This window comes from Pungitius pungitius, chromosome 14 (assembly GCF_949316345.1).
Source record: "Pungitius pungitius chromosome 14, fPunPun2.1, whole genome shotgun sequence".
Taxonomy (NCBI): domain Eukaryota; kingdom Metazoa; phylum Chordata; class Actinopteri; order Perciformes; family Gasterosteidae; genus Pungitius; species Pungitius pungitius.
Genome location: NC_084913.1, coordinates 3,599,697 through 3,612,006, shown reverse-complemented (window position 1 = coordinate 3,612,006; position 12,310 = coordinate 3,599,697). Strand labels below are relative to the sequence as shown.

General features: G+C 44.9%; 1 protein-coding gene across 1 annotated transcript in view; it reads right to left on the bottom strand.

The window, feature by feature from the left end:
* Positions 1-10,408, bottom strand: part of kiaa1109 (KIAA1109 ortholog) — a 49,843-nt gene extending 39,435 nt beyond the window's left edge. The window contains exons 1-20 of the mRNA XM_062557430.1: positions 10,242-10,408; positions 8,384-8,519; positions 8,123-8,239; positions 7,197-7,275; positions 7,049-7,113; positions 6,310-6,484; positions 5,839-5,920; positions 5,540-5,733; positions 4,813-4,892; positions 4,250-4,400; positions 3,813-3,969; positions 3,376-3,454; positions 2,967-3,058; positions 2,736-2,853; positions 2,452-2,607; positions 1,997-2,094; positions 1,672-1,856; positions 832-938; positions 502-734; positions 162-380 (exon numbers count right to left, since the gene is read on the bottom strand). Of these exons, the coding sequence (XP_062413414.1) occupies positions 162-380; positions 502-734; positions 832-938; positions 1,672-1,856; positions 1,997-2,094; positions 2,452-2,607; positions 2,736-2,853; positions 2,967-3,058; positions 3,376-3,454; positions 3,813-3,969; positions 4,250-4,400; positions 4,813-4,892; positions 5,540-5,733; positions 5,839-5,920; positions 6,310-6,484; positions 7,049-7,113; positions 7,197-7,275; positions 8,123-8,239; positions 8,384-8,489 (2,493 nt within the window). The 5' untranslated portion in view covers positions 8,490-8,519; positions 10,242-10,408. The remainder of the gene's footprint in view (positions 1-161; positions 381-501; positions 735-831; positions 939-1,671; positions 1,857-1,996; positions 2,095-2,451; positions 2,608-2,735; positions 2,854-2,966; positions 3,059-3,375; positions 3,455-3,812; positions 3,970-4,249; positions 4,401-4,812; positions 4,893-5,539; positions 5,734-5,838; positions 5,921-6,309; positions 6,485-7,048; positions 7,114-7,196; positions 7,276-8,122; positions 8,240-8,383; positions 8,520-10,241) is intronic.
* Between the last annotated feature and the right edge of the window lie 1,902 nt (positions 10,409-12,310).

Below are 12,310 nucleotides of genomic sequence, written 5' to 3'. Positions count from 1 at the left end.
AGATGGAATTTAAAGTGGACTCAAATGTAAATGTACACATGTCCCTTGGAAAGTTCACAATGTTACTAAAACATGAAATGTCTGTACTGCTGGACGCCTTGCATGCCTATTATATTTGGGAACATTATGATAAAGAAAGACTGTTTTGGCGTTGCATTTACCATTGGCAGTCGGCCGTGGACCTTGTAGAGGTTGATGAGCACAGTGATGTCCCAGGGACGCAGGTCCAGGGGATGGATGCTTGCGTATTCTCTCTGGTCAGAGCCATCCATTACCAGGGGAGACCAACCGAGGCCCGAGGAGGTGGAAGTGGACAACACGGGGCTGGTAACCGCCTCCTCGAAGTCCGTGTACATGTCGTCCTCGCCGAAATAGTTTTCCTGTCGGAGCACAAAACCAAACATTCACTGGTTCATCCGAAGTCTACATCCACACCTTTTCATTGACCTTCGGCGTGCACCAGAATTCCCCTGGTGGAGGCGGACCGGAGGACCTGCGCACCTTGATGGAGATCAGCGCTCGGAGCAGAGGCCCGTAGAGGATGATTTGGGAATCTGGGGACATTTCCATCTCCACGTGGAGCCTGTCGGGTGGGAGCTCTGAGGGGTCCGCGGGCATCCGGCTGTGGGCGGCCGATGCCGCCGCTGGGGTGTAGCGCGGCTGGGCGTTGTGCTGCGCCCTGGCGTGCTCCGGGGGACGCAGAGCCGACAGCATCGACTCCTCCATCTCGGACACTTTGGACGCAAAACCACACGCGGTTTAGACGACGACGACGACGACGCGAGCCGGCGTCGGTGAGGACGCGAGTTGATGCTAAAGCGGTGGGCTTACGCGACTGTTTGAGCTGCTCATCGGCCTTCTGGGGATAAATGGGGTGCCAGGTGTAGTCGATGATAAGCAAGAAGTTGGGCACGCTCCAGCAGTCCACCCAGCCAGCTCTGGGACGAATAGAAGAAGACAAACATACACGCTCTCAGTTCTCAGTCGTAACACTGAGTTTATCATCGTTTCGAGTGGATTTTACACTACATCGTGGACTTTATGAGCCGTTCATTCCGAGGACGCTCAGCAGGGGCAAAGAGACAGCAGACGGGTCGCGCCTGATTTCTCTGCAGCCGAGTGCAACGGTCCGGACAGAATTTCATCTCAACCTCCCGGGGAGGAGGGGGGGGCGGGGTTGGGTCTCCTCGCTGGTGTTCTATCAGCAGTCCGTCTCAGGGCTATAGATTCTAAACGATCCGAATGTTGACTGATCACGCGCAGACTGCACAACGCACATGCTTTCCCAACTGTTAAATATTCTCCACCCTCTTTTTGAACCGTCGCTGACCCCTGAACAGACCTCGCTTTGCACTATTCTCCAGAAAGGGATACAACCAAAATTGATTAAAAGCAAAAATGTCTGATACATAAAAAGGTGAAGAAGGATATAACAATTGTTACGACAGGCTCAGAGGGAACCAATTTCTACCTTCCTCCATTTTCATCCCAAATAAAAAGCCCAATTAAACGTGCATCTTTCTAAAAGCCAAGCAAGCGAGGCATAAAGTGTGTGAGTGATGGCTGGCGATACATTTGCTGTGAATGACCACCTCGGGCTGATGTGAGTCAGCGAGTGACGACGATGAGTCACCCTGATCTTCTCTAACGCACGCAAGACAAACAACTCACTCTGCGTGGGTGATGTTCCTCCAGCGGGACTTGGTGGGTTTGGGAGGGGGGGCGCTTTGGTTTTCCCCCGGCGTGAACATGTCCGGGGGCAGCTTGACGTTCTGGTACTCTTTGGACAGGGTGAGCAGGGGGTCCCGGCTCGGGTGGCACTCCGGGAGGGACAGTCGCATGTCGGTGTCTTCCGCCTGGGGGGGGGGGGGGGGCAGCACACGAGTGAAAAAGGGGGCGTCGGCCCACACGCACATTCCTCCCCCAGACAGAAAAGAAAAAGCGGCACAGTTACGCCGCGATCACAGAGATCACATCCCGTTAGCGCGTGGCTCACCTTCAAGCTGAAGCGGGTGTTGCAGGTGGTGGGAACAAACTCGACGAAAGGCAGAGTGAAGTCTATATTGAGCGTCTCGCCACACGCCGCGAGGTACACTATGAGATCAATAAGGCAATTGATCAGTCGGCCCTGGGATTTAGCGGAGTGCATACTGTGTGGACAATATATCATGACTTAATAGAGTCAAAGTATCCCGTCACGGACATCTGCTTCCAGTGCTCGAGAGGCCCTGATTCATTGATTGCCTTTATGGATTTTCATGTTTTACATGTCAATGCTAAACACGTATGCAACATAATATGCATTTACTCAACTGCGTAAACTAAAAAAATCTATCACCCAATCATGTTACTAGAAAAGGACTTAAATACATCAAATTAAACTTTAACTGGTAGGATTTGTTTTTCGTTTTCTGTGTTTGTGGAACTCGACTGACAGACGTTACTTCTTACCGTTCTCCTGCTGCTTGGTGGAACAGTCAACCCAGTTGTGCTGATTTGCCGCCCAGATCATCTCAAACTGGTGGAAAAGCACCTTGAACTTCCAGGAGTAGGGCACAAAGGAGTAGATGTCCGGAGCGCTGTCGCTCGCCCAGTCCTGGATCAAATCTAAAAAGAAATAACACAAGGAACAGTGATATGAGCGGAAGAAATGGGTGCTTTGCTTCATACATTTCACGTTGAAAAATGCTAAGCGCTAAAAGTCAATCGTCAGGCCGGTTTGCTGGAGACCTCACCGGTGAAGAAGTTTTTCTGGGCGTAGATGAAGTGGTACGTGGCCTTGTACACCTCAATCTCACACTGCCACGACTGAGGCATGTTCCATACCCGAGGGTAGCTGGCTATGACGTGAAACTGAAACATAGAAAAAAAAAAAAAAGGATTTCACTTGTGACCGAGCTGTGCAAAGTCGACAGAGGAAAAACGTTAAGGCTTTAAGGCACCTTGTGTTACTGCCACCTACTTACAGCCAGCATCTCCGCCTCCAGAAGAGTCCTGTACTGCATGCTGCTGGTGGTGTCCACGTGCAGCAGCTGGCCTTTGATGGTCGGGGAGTAGCCTGACGGCAGAGGAGAGAGAGACAGACAGGCAGGGACATCAACTCACAAAACCCAGAGGCCGGGGCAGGCTTCTTGCAAATCATGTCATTTACAGGCAAAATTTGAACGGTCACTTATGGAAAGTACATTTCTGGAGACAGAGGAGGGCATTGACTCACTAAATATTATGAGGTCAGGGTAATAAACTATTATTAAACCATGTGTTCCTCATATGCTTCCTCCTGGACACGGCTCGCTCTCTCTCGGGCCTGTTTGCACCTCTCACACCTCGAGGACAGTTCACACCCGGGACCGTCCTGCTGGGGACCAGACTCACCATTCTCTCCTACAGTCATGGGGATGTTGACTTCAAGGTAAGAGCCCGCCCCTACATTCACGTGGATGGCATTTGTCTCCTGGCAACAGAGAGGGACACAGAGCAGTCACGTATGCTGCGAATCGCTCAATAAAAACTCTTCAAATACAATATGTAATAAAATAAACAAAATAAAAAAAAAAGATGTGACACCTCAACAATCTGCCTCTAAACAATTTAATTCACGTGCATTCACGTCGATGTTTAGTATGCGCTTCACATGCTTAGCTTTGTGAAAATCCATGCACTGCTCCAGGATTTGAAAAAGCATAAAACATGGACCGATATTGATAGCTGAAACACGACTAGGCATGAAGATAAAAGGTAAGCGTGGAGGAAGAAAGATCAAACAGGTCGGCGGGAGAAAAACAGAACGTTCGAGAGAGAGAGTCAGGCACCCTGTTTTTGGTGAAAAGCAGATCGATGGTAGCGTCGGCAATGATGTTCATGCGCAGCTCAAAGGCCTGGATCTGCCTAGGTTTCCCCGGCTGGGCGACCTCTGTGACTTTCATGGCCTGGTAGTCAGCCGGCAGGAAGAACTTCCACAGACAGTCCCTGAGGAAACGGAGAGCGTGTGTGTGTGAGAGAGAGAAACAGAACCCAGCAGAAGAGCTGTCTTCTGACATTTCGTCGTAATGTTGTGCTGTTACGTGCAAAAAAAACCTTAAATCCATGTACTAACTTTGCCACGCTGAAGGTTGGCTTGAGTCTTACTGCCACGATCGCAGAGTGCAATTTTGTGGCGAATTGTGTTTCAATACACGCAAAACCAAGTTCCTAAGAGAGATTTCACGTTGTAAGTCTTCGGTAAAAAGCGAGCGCGGCCGTCGCTCACCTCTGACGATCTGCCCAAGGGCCGTAGTTGAAGTCGGTTCCTTTTCCGCAGACGATGTCCAGACCCCAGCATGGCGGCAGGTCCTGGAGCTTATCGCTCTCACTGCACGTCTCCGCCTCCTCCCCAGCCTCCTGCTCCTCAGGCACCGGACCTGCGCGCACGCACACACACACACACACACACACACACACACACACACACACACACACACACACACACACACACACACACACACACACACACACACACACACACACACACACACACACACACACACACACACACACACACACACACACACACACACACACACACACACACACACACACACGTTGATACAACATGATCTATGTGCGAAAGATATAAAGAAACACATAAAGATATTCACCAGATGATGACATTGTACTTTTTTCGGTCTAAAAACATGTATTATGAGTTAAAGACATTTGGTGCATTATTTTAAAAGAAATAACAATTTCCCATTTGGAGGTTTTGGCAGCACTGCGAACGTTTGTTCGTTTCCATTTTTGGGATTTTGTGCGTTGGTGCATTCCTGAGCGTACCGGGTTCGTCCTGGTAGTAGTAGATGTCAACATCGTTGGACTGCATGACCACGAAGCCTTCGCCCATCAGTCTGGGAGGTCTAGGTTGGAAATACACAGAGTCTAGTTTATATATAGATGCCTTTAGTCCCAAAGCTGATATTTAAAGCTTTAAAGAAGCCTGCAGCTCTCGTACTCTGCAAACTAAAAGGCACACTTATCCATTAAGTTCAATAAACGTACTTCAACGGCAAGAAGAACGGTCATAGATATACAGAAATACAGATGCATCTCACAGAATTATCCAGCTCGACTTTACGATGACAATGTTAAGTGCTCACACACATAGGATGCTCGACTAAAAGGAAACGGCAATAAAAACAGGAATAAAAAGGTTGGCACGCTGCAGATCCCTTAAGTGTGATTCATTAAATTGCACCGAAGGGGAACTACAGGCTGCGGCCCTTTATTTAAATATTTAAACATTGGACATAATGGGCACTGGATGTCTATTGACATTATAGTATGCTTCAAAAATGAGTGGCCATGGATAGTTTTATGTATTCGTTTAACCAGAACATTCATTTAAAAAAACAGCTGTACAACTGACATTAGAATCCATTTGGCTTTTTTATTTTTTTTTTTTAATTTAAATTTTTTTATTTCCCCTCTGGTCGATCTTCAAAATGAATTTCACTCTCGGATTGAAGCGGCGACCCCCGCGTGGAAGTGGCATCCTTTGACTCACTCGTCGTTCTGCATGCCCAGGTAGCGCGGGCTGGGGACCAGCATGACGCGCACGTTCTCCAGCGAGCCTTTGACGATGTGCATGAACTGGTCCAGGTGGCTGGACGGAGGCTTGGTGGCGTACGTCAGGAAGGCGTCCTCGAAGTTCACGCACAGAGTCTGGGGCAGGTGGTGGTTCCCGAACGCCAAGCGACCCTTCGGGGGGGGAGGGGGGGGGGAAAGGAGAGCAGAACACGCGTGCAATGAAGGAACCAGGACACCCAACGGACGTTTCCTTCCCCTCCCAACGAGGCAACTCACGGTGCTGATGTTGACTTTGATGACGGGGATGAGGGAGCGCCAGGACGACGTGTGGTCCGGACTCTCCGCTCTGATGTTCACGCTGCACGGGGACCAGAAGACACGCAGGCTCACAACGGCTCAACGGTGCTGCATTCTCCAGGCGGCCCCATTCGTTGGGCCGTCTCTGGGAAAGGACGACAGCTGTCCTCCGCGGAGACACTTTGAACGCATTTTCTCATAACAGACGGAGTCCCTTGGCTGCATATTTGAGCCGCGTTTTTGAGGGGAATTTTATATCCCTGTTGGTTTATTTCCCAACTAGGGAGGTTGAGTTTTTTTTTATTTATTTAAATAATTTGAAGAAGAAGAAAAAAAAAATTAAGAAGAACGTAAGCTCAGATATTTGAAGCTTCATTTCAATATTAATTCTACTTTCCTCTTTATTAGCCCTCCCATTAAAAGTTACAACAGACGAGCCCTCGGTAGTACCTCTCCAGTGTCTTGTTTCGATCCTCTTGCCCCTTCTCGTCCTCTTTCTTGGGAGTGATGAGTGTGGGGTCCAGTCCGAAGGTCTCCTGCAGCCGGGCGTAGAGGTCGGTGCGGTTGTAGACGTGAAACTCCAAGCCGTTGACTGTCACGTAAAGCCGGGTCTCTGCCTTGGGGTCTGGAGACAAGACACAAGAGCGCAGACTGCTGGGGATCCTTCCATAGAGGGGGCCATTTAAAGTGTATATAAATATATAGCTGAGGGAATTACTCGTTGCTTAGAGTCCCCAGGAAGACATTTACTGCATTGTATTAGACTCCTACAGTTTCCATGGAAACCGTTTGTGGGTAATGGCAGGCCTGTTTGCAACAATGGCTAATTTGTTTTCATTATTTAAGGCTTTACTGGACATTTTTTAAATGTTGATTTCTTGCTTGACTCCTGACAAGGGTACCAACTTATACATTTTACATTTTTTGGGAGACAGCAACATTAAAGAGGTCTGCTGCCAACTCTGTGTCATCATATATTGTGTGTGTGCATATATATATATACGTATATATATATAGACATTTTGAGTCTGAGGTAAGTTTAATTTTCCCACTCTGGTTGAAAAGATATTTTGTGTTTAGTTAAGTAAAGGAAGAATATCAGAAGACACCCTTAAATCAAGTCTTACAGGTGTTAACTAATAGGAAACATTAACTTGAACTGTGGCTAATGACACGTTGGTAAACTCACCATGCTGTTTCTGTTTTGGGTTGTACATCTTCCACCAGCGGAATATGAGGAAGCCATCCTGTATCCTTTAACCAGGACAAAATAAATATCAAAAAGCCATAGAGCGATGACACTGTGAGCAAGAGAGCGCAGAAGGACGCCGGCTTACCTGATGGACATGTCCTGGTTGATGTAGTACACGTCTCGGAACATGACTTTCCCCGACAGCACCGAGAAGGAGAAGGAGCCTGCGGAGCGTTCAGACACATTAAGTCTCACAAACCAATGCAAGCGGCATGTTTCCATGAATAATAACACTGCAGTAGAATGATGAATACAAGTTTTAAAAAAGCAAGTGAAACGATGTTTGGTTTTGCTCACAGCGGTGTGAATTCATTCATTGAAATATTTAGAAGCAAAGGTTGTAGTTAGTGGTTGTTTGAGCCCTGGTTAAAAAAAAAGAATGAAGAAAATCAAAGTTGATGAAATATTTCATAACCTGACAAAAATCTTAATTAGGATCTAATTGTATAACAAGTGTCAGAGAACACTGCAGTGCTTCAACTATCATCATGCGAGCAGACACTGAAGACCGGTTGTGCCACTCAGATCCTAAGTGGCAGGAACGTCTTCCTCACCTCCTGGCTATGACAGCACACACCTTCAGGCAAGTTCAAACCTGCTCATCAGATAACAAAACGTGTGCCTTCCTACCTTACCTCACTGCACGGTTCTACTGTGGAGCTATATGTGTTTAGCCAGCTGAGAAAATCATTTGAAAGAGTCATTTCATTAGTTACTTTGTTTGGTATTAAGGGTTGTATGACAGAGCAGATGATCCTGACCAGCTGTACTCTTTAGTGAAGAAATTGATGTTTTTAAAATCAACTAATCACCAATTTGCACTTGGACTGATCGCCTCGAGATCTTTTAGAAATTAAGTTCTGTGTTATTTATATAAAGGAATTCAATCAGGGGATAGTTGGAGCTCATCATGACGCGTGCAGCTGCCGAAACCGAAAGCCGAAACCGAAAGCGTCACCAGCGTTCCTCCTCCCTTATTCGCCACTGTGTGACAGAGCGGGATGAACGCACCGATGTGAATGTAGCCATCCTTGTGGAGTCGGTTGATGACGAGGGTGAGGATGAGGCCAATGTTACGGGAGTTGTAATAAGTTAAATAGATGATCCATCCACAGGACAGAATGGTGGCTGAAACACAAAAGCATGATGCCATTTGTCAATACACGGAATTACACATACACAATAAGCAACACAACCCATTGGTCTGTTTTATGATACTTGGAGTAGTGTGTTAACCTTATAGATGTTTGAACTGAACCGTAAAGCACTTACCAACAAGGAGCCAGATGAAGTTGGAGTTGTGTTTGGTAAGAAAGTCATCCAGGTCCACGAAGCTGGGGAAAGCGCTTTCATTGCTTTTGGGAGAATGCCCATCCATGGCTACAGGCTCTCAGTCCAATACCTAAAACTAAAACACTCAAACGTCAGATAACTTGCACGACGCAGGAACAAAAGGAATTTAAAAAAAAATCCCCACAGCAAAGAATTTCAACAGATGAATTCTACCAAAAGAGACTGTATAATATTTTGTATTGTATTATGTGATATGAACAAATTAATGATGTCAATAAAGAAAACAGAGTGTTGCATTAATCTGGTCACCTCTACATAATTTGGATTATTCCAAAAAATAATTTCAGGATGTTTGTTTAGTAAAGATAATCTTCACAAATGTATACTATTAGACAGCAGTATTCACTGTTATAAAATAACTGTACCTTTATACATTATAACACCACATTAACATAACTTCACCTCCACTAATCCAACAGCAGACCAGTCAGAATGATCCATTTAAGCATGAGTTTTTTCAGGCATCTAACCAAAAACCAGCAGACTTTGAGCGGTGGGAACCGGATTTGCACAAATACCCATTTACCGGTTTAAGGAATAATTTCAATAGCTCTCAATCATAATGTCTCTCAAAACTGTTAAGCATTTCCCTTTACCAATTTAGGCATTATCAAAAAAAATCTTCAAAGCATTTGCACAGTATCCAACACTCGTAAGTGAGCTCATGGTGTAACACCACATGTAATAATAATTAGCTATATAAACACTTTGCTTGTCATGAGGCTGTGTTTGGTGACGTGCACTTTGCTTCCACAAAAAGGATTATTTTGTTTTTCTTTGTGTGAGGCAAGAGGAAAGGATGTTGCACATAAGTATGACACACAAAGCCAAATCCTCATCTAATCCACTTTACAGGAGGTTGGCTGTAAAACCACTGAAATGTAACCAAACCCTGTTTGACCAATATTTCAAAGACCCATCAAGGAACAATGAACTGTTGAATTTGACGTGTCGTTAATGGGATGCTTTCGATCTTAGATAAACTTAACCAGGTAAACCAAACACCAGCTACCTGCTCAATCCACTTCTGGCCGTTGAGTTTGTTCTCTCATTCAAATTAGACAGGTTCTAAGGAAGTGTTTGTGTGACTTTTCTTGGAATGGCTCACAGCGCCGACAGTGTCCCTGTAAGACGAGTAATCCCAGAACGATCAGTGATGTCATTGATCGATCTCAGTGCACCGGAGACCCTGAGCGTTGGTTTCAGAGTGACCTGAAACGCATGATAATGCCCGTTAAACTAGTAAAACTGAGTTTTTGAGGGCGACGCAACTCGACAGTCCTTGGCTTTGTTTACATGTTGAACAGAAAGTGTTGTCACCCACACGGTTGTCTGTATTCATTTTACGCAGTCTGTTGGGATCAAGGCAAACACGAACCAGGAGTGACCAATTGCTTGCTTACAATTTCAATTCAATTCCGATGTAGTTCTCGGACCCTGAGCCATACATTACCTGACTCGAGCCATACACCTAACGCTAGCTAACATTAGCTAATCCTAGCTGGTCGGTCCTGGGAAATACTCTCTGAACACAAACGAGCTTTTTTAGCGCCGTGTGTAACGTTACCACGCGTGGCTGCAGACCCGTCCCGTGCTGCCACACAGCTCGTTGGCAAATGACGTGTCAGCTTGTGAATAAAGCAGTGATTTTAGCCAACTGCTACATGTCGTAACGTTAGCACTGAGGTTAGCTCGCCAGCTAATGACAGAAGGCCGCACCCTCTAACTTCTCCTTTTTCGAACTGTGAAGACAAGTCACGTGGGGATCTTGAATTACCTTGACGTCCTCGATAAGGCATGTGGTTTCATCTTTCCCCCAGTTATCCAGGAGTTGCTGTCCCGTTGTCGTGTTAGACATGGGCACCGCTAGCATCCTCTGTTGAATATTTACCTGGCAGGCGACCAGTTAACATCTCCTCTTGGTCTGTTGGGAGCGGTCACGAAATTGACCAATAGGAGAGATGGCAAGTTAGAAACTGACCAATCAGAGGGCATCGTCAGCGAGGCCACACACAGATTTGACAGACAGCTCTATCGACCTATGGACGGTAATGTTTTTATAGTAGAGGGTCTGAGCAGTGCTTTTTTGGTGCTGTACATGTGTATTTGAACCCATCACAGCAGGATCCACACGTTCCTACTTTTCTGTTTATAAAGGATACAAATAAAAAAATGTATTCACACTTATTATACACTAAATTATACAGAGAAATAAAAAAACAGAAAATGCAAAGTTGTAAACAGAATAAAGAAATTAAGGGGTTTTCTACCCTGTGCGACACATCAGATTACCTTTTAATATTTATGGTGGACTATATTTCTCTTATTCAGTGAATAAGGCCTCTAGCCAGTAGGTTATTAAACATTAGAGATTCAGTTTTTGAAGGATATAAATGTATTGAAGAAGGTGGAGTCTTTGTTTCCAATAGTCATTACAGATTATGTAGATTTGATTAGTAGGCTATAAATAAAAAATATATACTGTGTCCTTACATTTCACCCCCTAATATATTATATATCATTATTGTATGTATTGGTGTTAGTGTTTATTTTTTGTTACAACACTTCTTTGAAAGTTTTGTAGCATATTTTCAACAAATTTTCATTTTGCTAACCACGTTTCTTGGAAATTCTAAAATAATTATAACAATCACTCAATAATTCCTGCCATATTAATATTAGTGAATTTTATTTTGAAAATAGTCCAAAAATACCTTGACAACAGTTTGTAATTAGATTAGTGAAACGAGTATTATTCCATATGATCCTATTTGATATTTATATAAGGTTTAATCCCCTTTTTGCTTAGTGTGTCAGCAATAACTATGATCTGCTGGTAGTGAAAGAGGAAACGTCAGAGGTCAGTAAGATTAATCCTCTCAGGACTAATAAAGCGCAAAAGTACATGCAAAATATAAAAACTGTTTAAATCTGGAGCCGGGAGGCCAATGGAAAAAAAAAAAAAGAAGCAATTTAACTTTATTTTCATCGTCCGTACATGGCTTTAAAAAAAAAAAAAAGAGTTGCGGTTACAACATAAACTACTGTTTCATCTCAAAGAGCAATTAATGTAAGATCCTGTTGTCATGCCTCCCCGGTCTGCAGTCACAACAACAAGGCCTCCCTTAGGAACACGTAGGAGTCGTTTTACTGAAAAGGTGGTAAACATCATGCTCAGAGCATTTCCCTGCCAATCAAGGCGGCCCCTCAAGACCGACCTATTTTGGCAGTGGCTTGAAAAAAACCCACAAAAAAACCACATCTCATAAAAGTTCGTTTTTTTTTTCTTCTTTTCTGTGAAGTAAATTCCTCAAAGAGCCTTTGTGGTACGATCACTGTACAGATATCCCATTAGTAATTAACAGCAACTTCTCTTTTGGCTCACTGTTTTGAATATGCAGCACTTCGAGGCTCTCCAGAGGACAGCGGATTATCATTTTCTAGCTTGAGGCGAGTACAGATAGACCGAAGATCATCGAGCTGGGCAAAAAAAAGAAGAAAGATTTTGGATAATTGCAGAAAATGAACTCTGTGGCCGACAAACGTTCAAAAACACTGACAGGGTTTGTCCAGCGAGGAGAGCTGCGTATATATATATACACACACACACCGTACTTTGCTGCAACACATCACCATGACAACGTAAAGAAATATGACTTGTGGTTATTACGCAAGACCTTCTACTCGCTGATTCAAATGTTTAACACGCTCCATCCTCACAAGATGGAGGTCACTTCAAACGATGTTGCCATCTTCAAAACGGCTCAATAATTCCTGGGGGCAAAGTCGGCCTCTAATGCGGAATTACAGAGAAGGGTTCAGAACGTCTGCTGGAGAACCTCGAAC